Here is an 18,945-nt window from a genome sequence, read left to right on the forward strand (position 1 = left end):
ATTTACAAATTAATCAACTGTGACAATCTTAAATTAGTTTGAGTATTGTTAATTCAATCAATTTTGGAGATGCTTCTTTCTTCCCCCTGAAAGTGAGTTATTTAATAATATAATATAAATCTTACAAAGAATAAATTCTTATTATGAAGAGTATTGTTAGATAGTGCCACACATAAATAAGAACTTATATTTTAAACGACACTATAATTATGTTTGAAAAATAATTTACAAAAAAAAATTATTTAGTTAGAAGAATGGTTTACATGATCCAGAACAAAGTATGAGTTATTGATCATCTTTATATAAAATAATTATATGCATCAAAACTTCTGGTAGGTCAAAATGACCTTAATAATATAGGAAATTGTAAATTTATAAATTAACCAAATATGACAATCTTAAATTAGTTTGAAAATTGTTAATTCAATCAATTTTGGAGTTGTTTCTGTCGTCCTCCTGAAAGTGAGTTACTTAATAATATCTTTAATAAATCTTACTAAGAATAAATTCATATTTTTAAGAGAACTTAAATTTTAAACGACACTATAATTATGTTTGAAAAATAATTTATAAAAAAATTATTTAGTTAGAAGAATAGTTTACATGATCTAGAAAAACGTATGAGTTATTGATAATCTTTATATAAAATAATTATATGCATCGAAACTTGTGGTATATCAAAATGATATTAATAATATTAGAAATTGTAAATTTACAATTAACCAACTATGACAATCTTAAACCAGTATGAATATTTTTAATTCAATCAATTTTGGAGTTGTTTTTTCTTCTTCCTGAAATTCTTAGTATTAGATAGTGTCACACATAAATAAGGACTTAAATTTTAAACGACACTATAATTATGTTATAAAAATAATTTACAAAAAAAAATTAGAAAGGCTTACAACTGAGATTTAAACATGAACATATTAATTTATAAGGCGACCATTAGTTGTCATTTTGATTATTGTGCTTCAGTTTTGTTTAATTGTAAATTGAATGAATTAAATTAATTTTAGAAATTTCAAAATAAATTCATCAGAATAATATTGAAGGTCAATAAATATAGTCCAATTAAAGATATTATTATTGGAAATGTTAACTTTTATTAATATTAGACATAGAATTATTCTTAAAGCAATCGAAATTATCTATAAACTTCAAATCAAATCATCAAATTTATGCAGAATATAAGTTACGTTTTTGGCATTCATGAATATAATACTAAAGAAAAAGAGAAGTTTTATGTTACCACTACCAAAACTCGATATTTAAACAAAAGTTTAGTTTTTAAAAGTGCTGTACACCAGAAAATGTCTGCATAGTAGCAGTGTATCAAATATTTAGATATTAAAAAAAAAAAAAAAATAATTTTGTGAAATTATTTGTATAATAAAATTAGGATGTTTATACGAAGTCCTTTCTTTAAATGAACTGGCTTCTTAAGTATTTTATCTTTCTATTACACCCTGTGTGTAAATTAATATTATATTTAAATTAATTTCACATAAGATATCGCACATTTAATATAATTTAAGGCTTAAAAATCTAATATATATGCACAGAACCTGTACAACTTTAATTATTATTTTCAATATGTAGTTTGTGAATGCACATAATTGTTAAAAATGGTGAATGAGCATATTGTGTTAAAAATGGCGGATTCAGCTAATTGTTAAAAATGGCGAATGCGCGAACTGTTTTTTAAAAATGGCGAATGCGCACGATTGTAAAAAAATGGTGGATGCACCGAATGAATATGATAAGAAGGGTGAGACCTGTTAGTGGAGCAAGGGGGAAACGATTAACTACTGATTAGAAATTAATGGGCCAATATTCTATATATTTTTTTGTTTTATTAATTTCCCAAGGAATTTGATGATATTAGTTTTATTATTGGTTTGAAAATTTGAACTATTTTAATTCTCTTGACAAGAAGTTTGAATACCCGATGGCAAAGTAAATATGTAGTTTGTGAATGTGAATAGTAAAGTAAAGTAAAATATTCGTGTTTGATGTTAAATATACTGTTAATTATGATGATTATGTATTACTTACTTGCAACTAGTAGATTTGCAGACCGTATATCAGTGTGGAAGAGTGGTGCATCCGCTGACACTTCACATTTATACTCTCCGGATGTTTCTCGTTCAACGCCAGTCAACGTAACTTCGCGGGAGTTCGACTTGGAAACCTGCAATAAAAATGTAGATAAAATAAAGAGATAAAGCTGAACGTATACAAATTAAGAGGTGTTTTATTAAAAAACGTGCCGTAAATTTATGGAGACACTCGAGAAGGATCTTCATAATCACGGAGCATAATTCTGTAAAATAAAACGTCAATCCATCAAGACTGCGCGATTATGAATATAATTAACAAAATTGTCAACAACTGTCATGGGATGGAACAAGTCGGTAGGCGACGATTTATCATCAGCAAATAATACAATTAAGGGTTCTAGCTGAGCTGTTATACTCAAACTTGACAAAATTATGCTTTAAATGAATTAAGATACGTAAGATGAAAATTTAGTCGCTAAAAGCATTACACCCAAGAATAAATTAATTGTTAGTCGGCTTCCGTCCACACTACCCTGCCACTTGTTTCACTCCTCGAAGCTCCAAACGACGAACGTTAATAATTTGCTCCATTGTTTTTTCTACGTACACATTTTTTTCACTTCGTAAAAAAAACATCTAAATAAATAAGCAGGCAAATAAATAAATAAATGCTTTTCATTTCAATCTCGATATTGAAGCTGTTAGTATTTTCGGCTTATATCGTGTTGACGCGAATAATATTTTATTCTGAAATAAGAGACGGATTCGTTTGTTTAAGCCACGACCTAAGGACCTGAGACCGTCCATTTTCCAGGCAATGGCCCGGATTCCCAGGGGGTGGCTTTTATAGACCCATCACTATTACACCCGCCGCTGCTTTAAGAGGATACACACCAACTTCTAATTTTACGATCGGCATCAATTTTACGAGTTCGCTTCTATTAATTTACTAGTATTCATAAAACTCAACCTCTTTTGCAGTTCATCATTCCTTTGAAAAAAAAAAAGAAAAATGTTTAATGTTGTTAAATCATTGGTTTGTACGTATAATATATACGGAGTGACCTAGAAAATAGATTTTCTGAGAAGGTTTGTGTCCAACTATGAATGTGTAGATACAATTTGTTAAATATAACTTCTTCTACTGACAAAACAGTTAACAATGTTAACGAAATTAATTATTTAAAATATAATATATTAATTATTTTGTTTGAATTGATTGAATTTCTGAAATTGTGGCAATAGTGTTATTAAGAGTAGAAAAGATTCGTTAACTTCATTTTGTCCCATCAGACTTAAATCATCACCAGTTTCATCCCTCCCAGATGTCCAATTTATAAAAAGTCTGTAGTGTTAAATAAAATTATTTGTATATCGATAATATTACCTCGGTTCGATTTAATATGGCATTTTACGACAGCCTAAGCGAGGGGGTCTGTTGCGACAAACTGATTGTATGCAAACTAGTTTGTCTGTAAATTTAAACTTGCAAATACGTCAACATCAAAAGCAGCGGATTTCAAATGAACCGCCGCAATATAAACTTCTTTTTAACTTTACACTTTGCTATATTGCTTATTTTCGTCTAGACATCAAACGCTTGCCAAAACAATGTCAATTCGAAGTCAGACAATCAATTTGTTTAATGTTTCTTTATGCAAGCTGGAATTTTTTTCGTTCGTTTGTATAAATATGACGACGTATAAAACTGACAAAAGGATATATAAGAACTGTTGCGGAAAATTGAAGAGGGCGCGATATAAAAGCAATAAAAACTACTTAGTTGTACACTTTATTTCCCATACGACGGCGTAATGTGTCAATAAACATAAACAGGGATAAGAACCCAATAAGTTCGGGCCAGTTAAAGGTCATTTTTTTCATTTTTATATCGAGTACGTGATGCGACTAAAATATTCAATAAATTTGCGCAGTAAAATACGCCCGCATAAAAATACCAATCAGATGATTTATATTACGGATTTATCACCAAAACAGAGATCGATGGGCTGCACAATCGTCAAGGTGTCATTTCAGATCGGCCAGTCATACCACAACGTATCCGTGTAGGCACGGAACAATTCCAATATCCATCCATTGTCTACAAATTAAGGTATCGATGCTTGTTTCGTGAAAAGAAATATTCCCTTGTTAGTATATAAAAGAAATTGTTGAACGTCGAGCATTTATGAAAAATAAAGTGGTCCCGGCCGACAAACAAAACATCGGTCCCTTTTAACGTTTATAATAACGCCATAACAACAAACTGCTTTCAGACAATGCTGGGCGTCATTAAAAATCTAATATGTTGCAAGTGTGAGACGCTTAAGGGCTGGATAAAGACGCTTCTGGAACTCTTAACGGCAATAACGGAAACTAAATTTCCGGGCCCTTTGGCCGCACGAATGGTTATTATATTCATTCATTCAAGGAGCGGGGAACTGACTTCCAGTTACGATGAGGAATGGAGACGCAAAAACAAAATAATAGGTACTATTGAAAAGATATACTGGCACTGTTGTTTTAAATCCCTCTTGATGTATTTAAGCCAATAAAACATTTTCGATTTGATATTATGGAATAACGAAAGTAAACAGTTAGTGAAAGATAATTTCTCAATAAAAATAAATCTAATAGTACATAAATCTTAAGAAAAATCGAAGAAAATATTACTGAGTGAAGGTTTGAATTGGAAAATAAAACGTATAAGATTCACCCTAACATATACTTACAATGTTCCTTCTCATTATCTATTGATTTTTTATATAAAAGCTAATAAAACATTTTTATTTGATAATTAAATGGTGTATTATCCAGGACTGCCCTGCTTCTTGGAGCCTTTATCTAACTGGAAACAGTTCTATAATTGAAGTAAATTTGTGTATAAAAATAGAACATAAAAACCCTTAGATCTGGAGTTGGAGTACATGCATTAAAGGCCGTATTATACTGTTTTGGACGAGCTACTGAATAGACAAGATCACTATTTAGCTAAGTTAGTTATTAAGTTATAGTCTATGTACTATATTGGTCTTGAAATTCGCTGATCGTTTTGATAAAAAACAAAATTATATTATATACAATTCTTACTGAAAAACATTTCAATAGTTTTATTCCTAATTCCCAATTAATTAACTTGCTCAAGTAAACAGTGCATTATAAAATTCTTCTTCTTAAGGTTGTAAAAGACTATAAACCGTCTGATCTGATCTGATATCTGATGTTTTCGTAGTTAAATCAAAAATGGAAAAATGGCTGACGATTGGTGTAGCTATATAATTATAAAGTAACAGAAATATTTAATGATGCACAATTATTAGTAAAAAATCATCTAATACCTCTTGTTCAGTAGGGCTTGAAGCAAATTTGAGGAAATGGTTGGTACTTGTTGCTTCTATCTGATTAAAATGTAAGGAAAACAGTTAAGGAAGTACAATTATAGGTAAAAATGTATTTCATACTTTCAGTACATAACTATTAATCGTATTGGAACAAAATCTAAGGAAATGGTAAATACTTGTTGCAGCTATCTGATTAAAATGTAAGGTAAATAGTTAAGGAAGCACAATTACTGGTAAAAAAGCATCTATTACCATCAGTACATAACTCTTAATCGTATTGGAACAAAATCTGAGGAAATGGTTGGTACTTGCTGCAGCTATTTCATTAAAATGTAAGGAAAACAGTTATGGAAGCACAATTATTGGTAAAAATGCATCTAGTATCTTCAGTACATAACACATTAATCGTATTGTAACAAAATTTAAAGAAATGGTTACTAGTTGTTGCAGCTATCTGATTAAAATGTAAGAAAAACAGTTAAGGATGTACAATTATAGGTAAAAATCCATCTAATACCTTAAGTACATAACTCTTAATCAGACTTAAAGGAAATTTGAGGAAACGGTTGGTACTTGTTGCAGCTATCTGATTAAAATGTAAGAAAAACAGTTAAGGAAGCACAATTATTGGTAAAAATGCATCTAGTATCTTCAGTACATAACTATTAATCATACTGGAACGAAATTTGAAAAAATGGTTAGTACTTGTTGCAGCTATCTGATTAAAAAGTAAGTAAAATAGTTAAGAAAGCACAATTATTGATAGAAATGCATCTAATTCCTTTAGTACATAACTCTTGAAGGAAATTTGAGGAAATGGTAGCTGATTAAAATGTAAGAAAAATTGTTGAGAAAGCCAATTATTGGTAACAATGCTTTCAGTACATGACTATTAATCGTACTGGAATGAAACTTGAGGAAATGGTAGGTACTTGTTGCAGCTATCTGATTAGAAAGTAAGGAAAACAGTTAAGGAAACACTATTATTAGTAAATGTGCATCTAATACCTTCTGTACATAAATATTAATCCGACTTGGAGGAAATCTTAGGAAATGGGTGGTGCTTAGTGCAGCCATCTGACTAAGAAGTAAAGAAAACTGTTAATGAAGCACAATTATTGATAAAAACGCATCCAATACCTTGTCCACATAAATCTTAACAGGAGTTGATGGAAATCTGAGTGCGCGAAATTGGAATTCGAAAATAAAACCTGTTAGATCTGGAGTTGTGCACGCATTAAATCACGATAATGATATTTTTTGTGGCGTCGAAAACATCGAAATCTTGTTTTGCATTTCGGTGGCTCGAAGGCATTAGCACAGTGGCCCAGTTCGCGGCAGCCGTCGCCAGTTAGCTGCGATACATTATAAATGTGCACGGTCATTTCCCCCGTTTCGCTCTCCCGCCGACTCGCACGCCGTCTCCCGCCGTCTCCCGCCGTCTCCCGCCGTCTCCGTGGGTCGCGTCCCCGTCCGCCGAAAAGGCGAATTCGCGCGTCCAAACTCGCCGCGACACCCATAATTTTATTTGCATAAGCGAACGTACGCGACCGTAATTTGTTGCACGGCATTTCAACGGCAACATAATAAAAGGATGCAGGGAGAGAGGGAGAGAGGGAGAGTGGGAGAGCGGGAGAGGGAGAGAAACGGAAGAGCGGACCGGCGGTACATTAGCAGTTCTTGCGCGACGTGTGTGTTCAATTTAATTCGCTTCGGTGTTTCAGTGTTTTACACATTTCTTGAAATGTCGCGTGGCGTGCAATTAAATTTGCCGCTCGCCAATTTGCCGCCACTGCTTTCGTTTTGTTCGTTGCGAAAAGGAGGCGGCGGCCATTTGAATTTCCGAATTTCGGGTCGAATTATTGGCTCGGCGAAGGGTTCGTTCGTCGAACGAAAAACGGGGTGTTTTATTAAACGCCTCACGTCTCGGAAAATCTGGTAAGATAAACCGAAAGTAAAATAGTTACAACATGCTTTCGTAATTATAAGTATTTACTGGCAATTTTACAACTACACCCGTTGCCGTTGAGTAAATTAGGATACGTAAAGAAGTTTACGTAGCTTGAATATAAATTAGACGTTTGAATCATTATTCAAACACTTCGCATTCCAAATTTATAATATTGCTTGCGCGTCCCTGCAATCTCGAACAATTTGACGTGTAATTTTGCATTTGCAGCTTCTTCATTTCCCTCATCGAGTCGCAGAAAGTGTGATGGATTAATGCGGAAGATTAGTTCCATGCCAGTGTAACGGTGTAACAGTGTAACATGGTGGGATAAACTCCTAATGCCACCAAAGTAATTGGTCACTAAAACATTCTTTAGATAATTACACGATTTAAATTCTTGTAAGCCATTAGCACATTTTCATTTCTCTCAATGCAGAATAAATTTTCAATCTCGGAATTAGCTGTTCAACCTGATGGATACGTTAAATGTATTGATGTTACACATCGCAGCATAACGGCCTCAATACAAACACAAATACAAATACAAATAGTAAAGAATATTAACATATACAAACATGCATAGAACGTTTGTTTAAAATCCTCAATACAGATTCTGAACTACCGAACATCGGATTGCCCGTAAAATGTTTTAAACCTAATTAACACAACAGTAAGCGCTTTCAAATTTTAGCTACAATAAGCCTAATTTGTGTTTCGATTATTAACGTTCAATTAGTTTATTTATTCGTAAAACAAAATAAACCCTCATGTGTTTAGCCAGTGCCTGTCCGGTCCTTTGTTATTGTTGGATTGTGTGTTGTTTTACGGCATTATTTGTCTATAGCTTACATGATGCCGCCAATGTGGCGTACAACAATTTCATCATAATAATGGAGAGCGGCCACTCATCCCTCTATCCACCATTAAGTTAATCGAAATGTTCCCGTTATTAAGGCATTAAATACTTCCAATTGGAAGCTCCATCAAACCCACGATATCCATTTTTTTGTTCGTGCCGTTCGGCGAATTATGATTAAGGTGAAACAATTTTATAATTTACAATTTCGCCGTAATTATCCTTAAGTATACGGCTTTTTTAGATTAATCGTCGTGGCAGGATCGTTAAACCACCTCATTTCAAGGGAGGTTTAGTTGTAAATGTCTGTAGAATTTAAACAAGGAATTATCTTTTAAAAAGTTTTTGTAAACAAGCAATTAAAGTCTTATTATACGACCAGTCGTTAGGGTTTAAAAGTCTAAAGTAATTAACAACTTTATTGTTAAATCCGACCGTTATTATTTGCTGCCTTCGTCGCTGAAATCTACGAATTTAATGGCAAAATATCATGAATTTATATTGTCTGCGTTTTTGCCCGATAATAATTTCATCGTCATGAAATATTTTTTGTGCGAGGCTTAAAACTACTGTCTCTTTTGCGTGTTGAAGTGTTTGTTATTCAAATGGAAGAATACAATAAACTCGGTTTCAGATGTCTTGCACCACCCTGGACTACTTGGACCGCTTTTATTTTTTAAATTTATGGAAATATAGTTTTTATTGTTGTGCATCCACCATTTTTATGAAAAAGAATATTTTGATACTTACTTTGATATAAAAAATTATGATGATTGATAGATAGTTGCTGTGGCAAGTACATTTGACAAAATTGTTCACTTATGTTGTTTTTTTAACTTTTGTTTTGACAAAATCATTATTTCTTTTTAACATAATTATTTTCTATTTGGTAAATGTTAAAACACTTTTATGATTCTTTACAGATGTGAAGATAATCTAAAGTAGATATACCACAATAACAACAAATTTTTTAATTGTAAATTAACTGTAATTTTAAATTGTATTTATTAAATAGACCAGTAATAACACAAATGTGTCGAAATAAAGTCGATTCAATTGTGTAACCCGATTAATATAGCTACTTTACATGTATAATGCAAAATAATTCGTATAAAATACCTAATGAACATATAATAATTAATAATTTAATGTGTGACCAAATTGAATAATAAACAATATTTATGTGACATCGTTCTAAATTCAATATTTGTTATCCAAATGAAAACTGGACATTGTGTGTAAACAGTGAAGTATGATATTAATTAAATTTTATTTCATATTTATGTGTTTAATTAACAGATTCTCTCCAGCATCATTTATTTTTATCTAAAATTGAATTGTAACCGATATGTCACTAGAAACTGTAATTTATTGACACAAATATCACTACTTAAGCACAATTTATTTTGTGTGAAAATTAATTTACCTCAGTTTTGTAAAACATTTTGTTTTGTTTTTTTTTTTTGTGTTATAATATATAAATATAATATATTTATACACAATACATACTGTAATTGTAGTCTATATAAATTTATATCTAAATAATACGATGGTATATTACAGATTATATTATATTAATAATAATTAAAAATAAAAGTTTTGAAAACTTTTCTAAATTCATAAAAAAATATTGGTCTTTAATAATTGGATGTAAAACGTAGTTTTTATTCCAAAATTATAATAAAAGTATTGAAAGAATATAAATTAAATTAGATAATAATTGTATATAGTGTTTTTAATAATTATTTGAATATATATATATAATGCGTCTATAATGTGTAAAAAGGTTAGAGGGATTTTTACAGACTAAATAAATGCTAGTCTTTAAGAATTAGATGAAAAACGTTGTCTTATCTCCAAAATACTAATAATAAAAAGTAGTATACAACTTTTTATTATTAGTTTAGAATTAGTATTAGAAAAAATGTATATTAATAATAATTATATATTGAAGTGTTTGAAGTAATTGCTCGAATTCTTTTTAAAAATGGTGAATGCGCCGCATAATGTAATAATATAATATTAATATATTATTTTAAAATATATTTTAGTATAATTTTCTTTGAACCAATACATGTTAAATATATAGATCAACGTCTGAAACCTCTAAATTTTCGGTTACATAATTAAATTATTAAATACGATATACATTGATTTAAACCAACTCGTTGATAATTTTCATAAAATAGTTCAGTTAATTAAGACTTTATGTAAATTAATGCAGAAATATATTTAAATGTAATATTTACCTGTTGTGGCTTTATCCGTCTCTCGAGTATTCAACGGAAATTAAATACCTACCAACTGAACGTAATATTTTTTAATTTAAGTAGTTAATTAAAAATTTAATAATGAACGACTGCAATTTAATTTAGATCTGCAATAAGCAAGAATACGTAGTTAATATCCGCTTTTGATAAGTTATCGAAAGTGCAACGAACCATTAAAGACTTATTTATATTAATCAGAAGTGCCATTAGATTTTAATTAAGATGAAAAAAGAGGTTGAGGTGGAATGACCCTACGTCAAACATATAGAAGGTTCCGCTACCGGTTACCAGGTGTGCTGTGCGACAGGACACTTTTTTAATTGTTTTCTGTAGTGTGTTTTTAACATTGTTTCTAAGTGGTGTTAATTGACTACCTTGTGCAATATATTTTGATAAATTAGTAGTAGTAGTGAAGAAAAATATTATAAATTATTAATAGAATAAGACTTAAGAACCAATGTTCTCTTTACTATGTTCATTAATTAACACGTTAGAAATACTGAACACATTAATTCTATGCGTAAAAGATAATTAAATTATATATTATTCAATTTTGCGTAAAGATATGATAATTCTAAAGCGATTTTATTTGACCAGTAAACCGTTTTTAATTTTCTAGCGGAATTATAAATTTTTGTTGTTTTGCATGCTCCTGTGATGTTTATGTTTATGTTTATGTTGCAAACTCATAGCTCGTCATTCAAAAATAGTGTGCACACAACCCGTGGATATCCGCAAGTAAATTAAAAACAAATAAAAACGAATCATTCTAATTAATAACACGTGCCCAAAATAAAATAACCATTAGATTTTCATTTTTTTATAAGTAGATTCAATTACGAAATCAATTTTAACAAGAGCATCCTTCTTGTTTTTTTTTTACCGATTGCGAGACAGATGTCTGCAATTAGACAATAGACAACTTCAAAAGAAATCAATTCAAAACAGTAAAAGGGCTCATTAAAATAAATTGGTTCATGGAGATATCATCATAAAATACACAAACCTCATTCCGTTATGCCGACAGAATTTCTAGCAGGAACGTCACCAAATTGCCTATTAATAAAAAGTAAATTAGAAATTGGAATTTGTTAAAAAGTGTTCTGCCAGATCGGTTACATAAGTTAAACATTTTGAGAGGCGTTCGGGGAATATAAACATCGGTTGTTGAACTAAATCATGAAAGTCCATTATCCCGAACGACAATAAGCAGGCCTTTGCAACCATGATGAACAACTGGTGGCAGCACGTGTGGTGCCACACAATCGACAACACAAATGTAGATTAGGTATTCGAAAGTTAATGAGAGAGAGCTTCTTTATCAGTGCATGTTGCCGAGCTCGTTAGTCTGATATAAAGGATAGGGCTTTAATTGGATAAGTTAAGCTCTGTTGACGTAAACTTTAGCTTTCGAATGCTTGCTTGGATCGGAGAAGAGTGTCGTTATAGCAACCATAGCGACCGTCTTATGTCTAGATGCCGATTCACTGCCTGCAGAATAATCTGATACTGGTGCTTTCTGCTGCCGTTGGCGTCGCACCCAATGATCTTTAAAACGTTGTTACTGTTACTTATGCTCGTCTTTTTGTTATTATATTCGAACCCCGGGACTCTGGGGTGAGCAAATCTCTCGTTTAATCCTTGCGATTTCTTTTATTCCAGTTTAAATTTGGTGTTTAATTAATAAATCGATGGAAATGAAGAAATTTTAGATAAAAAACTATTTTTATTAAGAGAGAACAAAATTGGGAGTCGTATAAACAATTAGGAAACAGGTGACAGGTATGATCAATTTGAGAAAGGACAAAATAAATCCATGAGGATAATGAATTGTAATAAATATACTCCAATAAAAGATATGTTGGAAGTGTTAAACTTTATAAATATTAAACACAGAATTATTTTTAAAGCATTCAAAGTTATTTATAAAATAAAAACTATATTACACCATTCAATTTATATAGAAGAGTTAGTTATGTTATTGGCATCCATGAATATAGGAAATGAGGATTTTATATGTTAAACCTTCAAAATTGAGAGTCGTATAAACAACTAGAAAATAGGTGACAGGTATGATCAGGACAAAGAAATAAATACATTAAAGAATAAAAATCAATTTGAGAAAGTACAAAATAAATTTATGAGGATAATATTGAATTCCAATAAATATACTCCAATAAAAGATATGTTGGAAGTGTTAAGCTTTACGAATATTAAACACAGAATTATTTTTAAAGCATTAAAAGTTATTTATAAAATGAAAAACTATATTACACCATTCAATTTATATAGAAGAGTTAGTTATGTTATTGGTATCCATGAATATAGGAAATGAGGATTCTATATGTTAGAACTGTCAAATTGGGAGTCGTATAAACAACTAGGAAACAGGTGACAGGTGTGATCAGGACAAAAATAAATACATTAACGAACAAAAATCAATTTGAGAAAGTACAAAAAAAATCCATGAGGAAAATATTGAATTCTAATAAATATACTCCAATAAAAGATATGTTGGAAGTGTTAAGCTTTACGAATATTAAACACAGAATTATTTTTAAAGCATTCAAAGTTATTTATAAAATGAAAAACTATATTACACCATTCAATTTATATAGAAGAGTTAGTTATGTTATTGGCATCCATGAATATAATACTGGAGGATATGAGGATTTTATATGTTAAAACTGCCAAAAGTCAATATTTAAAGAAGGGTTTATTTTGTATTGGTTTACGAATATATAATGAAATTGTAAAGTGTATTTTTCAACTTTATATGTATATACATTTTGTGTTGTATTAGCGTACAATATGTTAAACAAAGTTGCTTTTAGTAACATCTATTAACAATGTACTCATGGTTAAAAATTTGAATTAGTCAATTAGAACTCGGTGCATTAATATTTGCCGGCGAGTTTGTGAAATTAAACAACGGTGAGTGGGTATGTGTGTATGTGTGTATGTATGTATGTATGTATGTATGTATGTATGTATGTATGTATATATATATATTGCGACCGTCAGTCAGGGTCCAAACAATCCTCGTTACATTAGTTAGAATTAAGCTTTAAACAAACAGCACTATTGAATCTTTATTTAATTAACTGTTTGCGTGAACTATATAAATGACCCGTCACGCTTTCCCATATTCACGCCCATGTCACGTTCGATCTGAATAAATTTATTATTCCGAATGGTTATACGTTAAACCAAGTTATTTAGCATACTTAATGAAAAAATGCCGTTTCTCTATTTGCACAATAAAAAGGATAAAAACGTCACGATATCAGCTCGTTGGCGTTAAACGTTATCCCAGTGAAACCCGATTAGGACAAACAAAATTTATAATAATGTCTGTGGCAAAAAGCGCCTCCGTCTGAAATTAATTACGTGAGCGTAAACTTCAATAACCATATAGTGTGTCGAAACTATCGGAAGCATCCGGACTCCGAGATTTCAATTTCCGTTTTGGCGGAATAGTTTCCTCCGCCGAAGCTGACCAAAAGATCAAAATGTCCCTAATGGCGCACATAAGTGTACGGATAATCGTATATTTTTGTCTTAACACACAAATCACTTTTACATATTTTGTTACCCTTTCTTTGGCTAGTCATCCTTGAATTTTATTCGATTTTTAGTTTTTTATAATTCAATAATATTTTGCGCGTCGTTTGAGCTGGATAATTTGAATTTCCTTGATAAAATTTGTAATAAAGAATTTACACTCCTGTGCATGCCTCTTATTAAATTATCAATAAATACTAAGAGATATTACTTTATTCTTCAATTGCAGCTTGTATTAGATCTGGAATACTCATGAGAGGATTGGTGGGTTCACATCCGATGAAAGTGGTGGTCATTCCATTCTTTCAATTTTACCTTCTCTAAGAAGATCCCGGACCGATTGGGTCCGATGTGAGGATGTACTGTCTTCCATAAATAATAAATTGGGACTCTCCTCCTCAGGTATTGGTTTGGGAATTATAAGATCTATGCCAGTTTGTCCAGTTATTGTGTATGACTGAAGCAGTTCTTCTTCCATACATGATTCCACCCCAAAATATGGTACTACTGCCCATATATGGAACCCCTTCACTTTCAAAAACAAGTCGTTGTTGTGCACCTCTTTCTATCCACACTCCAATTCCAAAAAACCACGAATCTTATCCGCTTTTCGTCTGAAGAAAGAGCATTTCACCAATTTTGATGAACATGGGCTCCTTCCAACCTTGATGATCTGTGTTTAAGTAATAGTCTGGGCCCTCTTAAAAGTCTTCTAGATCATAATTGAATGAATGAAGAGACTCAATAGAAAGGTAATGGTGGGGGATAAATACCAGTTTAATTTTCTGAAAACTTATTAATAGCAAAATCAATTTTTTTCTGATTTTCAACTTTTCTTCAAATTTGTTAACACAAAACCATTCTTGTATTTTTTATTCAAAACTTTGAAGGAATAAAATTTGCTAAGCATTGATAAATTTAATCGTGTGTGAAAGTTTTTGAACTATGGTACATACGTACTAAGGGAAACAATTTTAACATTTACATACATGTACGTGTGAAGTTGTGATTCATCCACAATTACATTGTATCTGGGGTCTATCATCACATCTTGGTAAACTGTTCTGTCGTAATCATTGTTGGTAATATCAATGAGTTAATATTGCATTGCTTAGTGATTGTCTCGATAAAGACGTTTTCAATATACTTGTCCTTTGAATGCTGAAATGTTGAATGTTGGTTAGCCGCACGAAACTAGTTCAGCAAATTCATTGCTGAACTAAACGCTACAACGTGTACCCTTGAAAGGACTGTGTAATAAATACCGACTAGGCCACATGAAAAAAATCGATTTTTTTGTCGTTTTCGTCTTCTTCGATTTGACATTAAGAACGACGGAGTCTGCTTTGAAAGGTCTTGTATTTTCAGTCATTTTCAAGTTCATGATTAAAGATTTTCTATTGTCTTGGATCAGTGGTTTCCAACAACAGAAATCTTCTCTTGTACCAGTGTTCGTTATTACCTATTACTTTAGTCTCGTCTTATAGTATTTTGTGATGATTTTTAATGGGATTTTGGTTTGGTTAGTGTACTGTGTAGTGCCCTTTTCGATAGTCCAATAATAGGAGGTACAAAACTTTTGAAACTGAGTGAATTAAAAATAATTAAAACATCGAAAAAGGTGATCGTTCTAACGAAGAGATCAATTTTCGAACACTAAACACAATATTACACCCGGGAGAGATCCGTAGGCAGAAAAACAAAAAACGATTGGAACTGATCAATAGTAATTAATTGGAGTAGTTTAGTCGGAGCCGACGTAGGAGGAAGCAAGCCAATTGTGTTGTGTTAACATCAAATAATAGAAAATTAGGTGTGAAACGGTCTATTTGCAAATCCGAAACAGACAATTCGCCGTGATGCTGTGGGCAAATAGTTTGTATATTAAATTAAGCAATTTCCCCATTCGAAATCAAGATTTCCGCGAGACACAATCGGTCCGGCATGCCGGCTGCCGGCTGCCGGTTATTTCACGTGAGCGTCGGACGTTATGGGCCGGACCGTAATAGAATATGGTTAAAACGTCGACGAAAGCGATGGGAACAATCGTAGGGTCCGTATTGCGTGGTAATAGGGCATTTCGGCAAATCCGTCGGACCCCATTAAAACGAGGGGGGCGAGCGAGAGAGAGTCGGCGGCTCGCTCAGATGGATTCGGACGCTGTTAACTAAATAAACACGGTCCGCCGTGATTTCCCACAATTACGAACGCTCCCCAGACGGTTTTACATTAAACACCCCGTTCTACTCAAAAATACGTGCCTGCTTTATTCCGAGCCGGACAAATATTAAAGCCTAAACCGCAACAATTTGCTGTACACTACGTTTGTTTGTTTTTTTATAAAAGGCACGTATACCTGTGTGTGTGTGTGTGTGTGTGTGTGTGTGTGTGTGTGTCTATGTGTGTGCTCTGTTTACAAATGAAATAAGAATTTTTACCTTGAGGGGAGAAAATGGTGAAAATTGCTGTTTTAATTTTATTTACACAATATGCTTCATTCTTTCCAACAGATAACGGAACATCAGCACCGACCAATTAAAACAGTTCTTCTTTTGTTACAATGTTCCAACTCACTACGAAATTCAAATGCTAAATATTGACGATGAATGCAGATTTAGAGTTTCTAACAAACAAATAAAAATAGTTTTAATTTTTAGTAATAAAACTAATGTCTTTAGGAAGTTAATAAAACAAAATTAATTAAAATTTAAACAGTACGAGTATATTGTTGGGGTCATATTTTGCTCATGATATTTCTCATCATGTTCACGCCATATCAAAATAATAACATTAATAATAATATTATTCAGCATTCGTTAATACAATACAAAATATATACCAATGGAAAAGCGTTTGATCCGACTGAATTTTGAGAGAGACAACATGCACGACAGAGACAGGAAATGTCTGCAAATTTGTTCCGTAATGGGAGACTTTTCCTGTCTCTGTCATATATGAAGTCTCCCTCAAAATTCAGTAGGATCAAACGCTTTTCCATTGGTATACATACAAATTTAAACATATAAATTTCATTTATTAAAAAACTATTAAAACCCATAAACCATTTTTGGAGAGCTTTCAATTTCCCATAAAGATTTATGCGTATTTTTTAATATTTATTTATTCATGAATTATAAAATTCAGAAGTTTTTTAATTTTTCTAAACTGTAAGATTTATGAAAAGATTGTAAGATACCTTTGTTGTAGAGCGTCCAATTTCCTACAAAAAAATGTAAATAGAAATTTAAATCACACGTATAGGGATTGGAATGCGAATATCTCTTAAATGGTCTGAGTAATCGAGTAACCACTACAGACATTTTTTGTAGAGCGTTAAATTTCCCCAAAAAATATAAATGGAAACTTTTTGTACGTTTAAATAAAAGGCGGGATATGGATTTTGGTATATGGGATTGAAGAAAAAATGGAAAACTGAGATGAGGAGGACTTTCTTATTAAAATTAATTTAATAAAAATCTTCGGAGAGCATTTTATAAAGGTGTCTAGGAACCAATTTTTAATGTCTAAAGTTGTATAAAACAGGACCTATCACTGTTCCTTGTGGAGCACCAATTTCACTTATTAATTTTTATGAAACCCTTGATTTGGACTTTTTGATACCGGATACAAGTTAAGTACAGTTTCAAAAGTTCTCCTGGACCCCAAGAAAACTGCTAATATAATTTTATTATTTTGAAGTTAAGAAAATCATAATACAATTTCCAAATGAATAAAAAGTGTACCAAAACCAACCAAATATTTAATTCTTCTCAACAGATAAAGCCAATTAAAATAATTCTTCCTTTGTTTCAACGGTTCAATTCCTTAAGAAATTCGAATTGCAAATATTTAGCCATATATTAATGATGAATGTTGAAGAATATTGGAGTAAAACAAGTTAAACAAGTGACGATCATTAACGTATAACGAAAATCCATGGCTGAAGAGCCAACCAAAATTTACGACCGGTTGATTAACATTCACATTAAATTCATTCATGGCAAGTAATAAATTGTGATTTTGTCTAAAAGTATTCGAAAAGTTTACTGAGACAAACGCAAGATAAAATTCAGATTTGCCGGTGGAAATTTCGTAAAACTTGAGACACAAAATGTAGGTACGGAACACGCCCTGGGTTATAATTAAAGCAATTATAGAAATAGAGTAACTTTTGTTAAAAAAAAAATATATATACCAACTGAAAATTTATAATTTGCGACTTTGTAACGTTTGTTTTTCATATACACACGGACGTGAATAAGTTCAAAGGGATTTTGTAAATTATTTCTTTGGGTCGTACTAAAAAAAAAGAGAAACACAGAAATTTAATTACAGGCCGAAAATAAGCGATAATGTCAACAGCTTAAAGCTACTGTTATAAAAAGCGGATATTAAAAAGTTTCGAGCTAATGGGAGTTCGCAAACGAATCCGAATTTTTTTTCGGTTGTTTGGAAAATATATTACAGAGGAAATTTGATTTAAAAACATTCTTTATATATATATATATATATATATATATATATGTGTGTGTGTGTGTGTGTGTGTGTGTAATTATATAATTATAAATACTAACTGAGGTATTTTATTAATTAAATAAAAATTTAAAAATGTATCTACCTATAAACATCTAATAACTAATTCCAGGAGGAACTGAGAAATATTTTATTCAAAGATAAATCCAGCTTCCCAACAACTCATCATTTCTCCTATGATAAATTTGTTTATTTTCTACAAATGCAAATCCACTTTTTTATTACTAGGAATAAAACGACTCGCGAAAGCACTTTTGTGCTCTGGTATGTCATTTTAATTTAAAAAAGTGTAAAAGCCCTCCAACAAAGGTGCACAGAAACTTTTCAAATACAAATATGAAACTTTTCATGCAAATTTGGACTATTT

At 31.4% G+C, this 18,945-nt stretch overlaps 1 protein-coding gene across 2 annotated transcripts in view; it reads right to left on the reverse strand.

Annotated features, from left to right (window-relative positions):
* LOC109608276 (uncharacterized) overlaps positions 1-18,945 on the reverse strand; it is a 251,484-nt gene that overhangs the window by 14,097 nt on the left and 218,442 nt on the right. For both annotated transcript variants that reach the window (XM_020024700.2, XM_049961713.1), the window contains exon 4: positions 2,059-2,194. In XM_020024700.2, coding sequence (XP_019880259.1) covers positions 2,059-2,194 — 136 coding nt within the window. The remainder of the gene's footprint in view (positions 1-2,058; positions 2,195-18,945) is intronic.

The sequence above is a fragment of the Aethina tumida genome, chromosome 1, assembly GCF_024364675.1.
Source record: "Aethina tumida isolate Nest 87 chromosome 1, icAetTumi1.1, whole genome shotgun sequence".
Lineage (NCBI taxonomy): Eukaryota > Metazoa > Arthropoda > Insecta > Coleoptera > Nitidulidae > Aethina > Aethina tumida.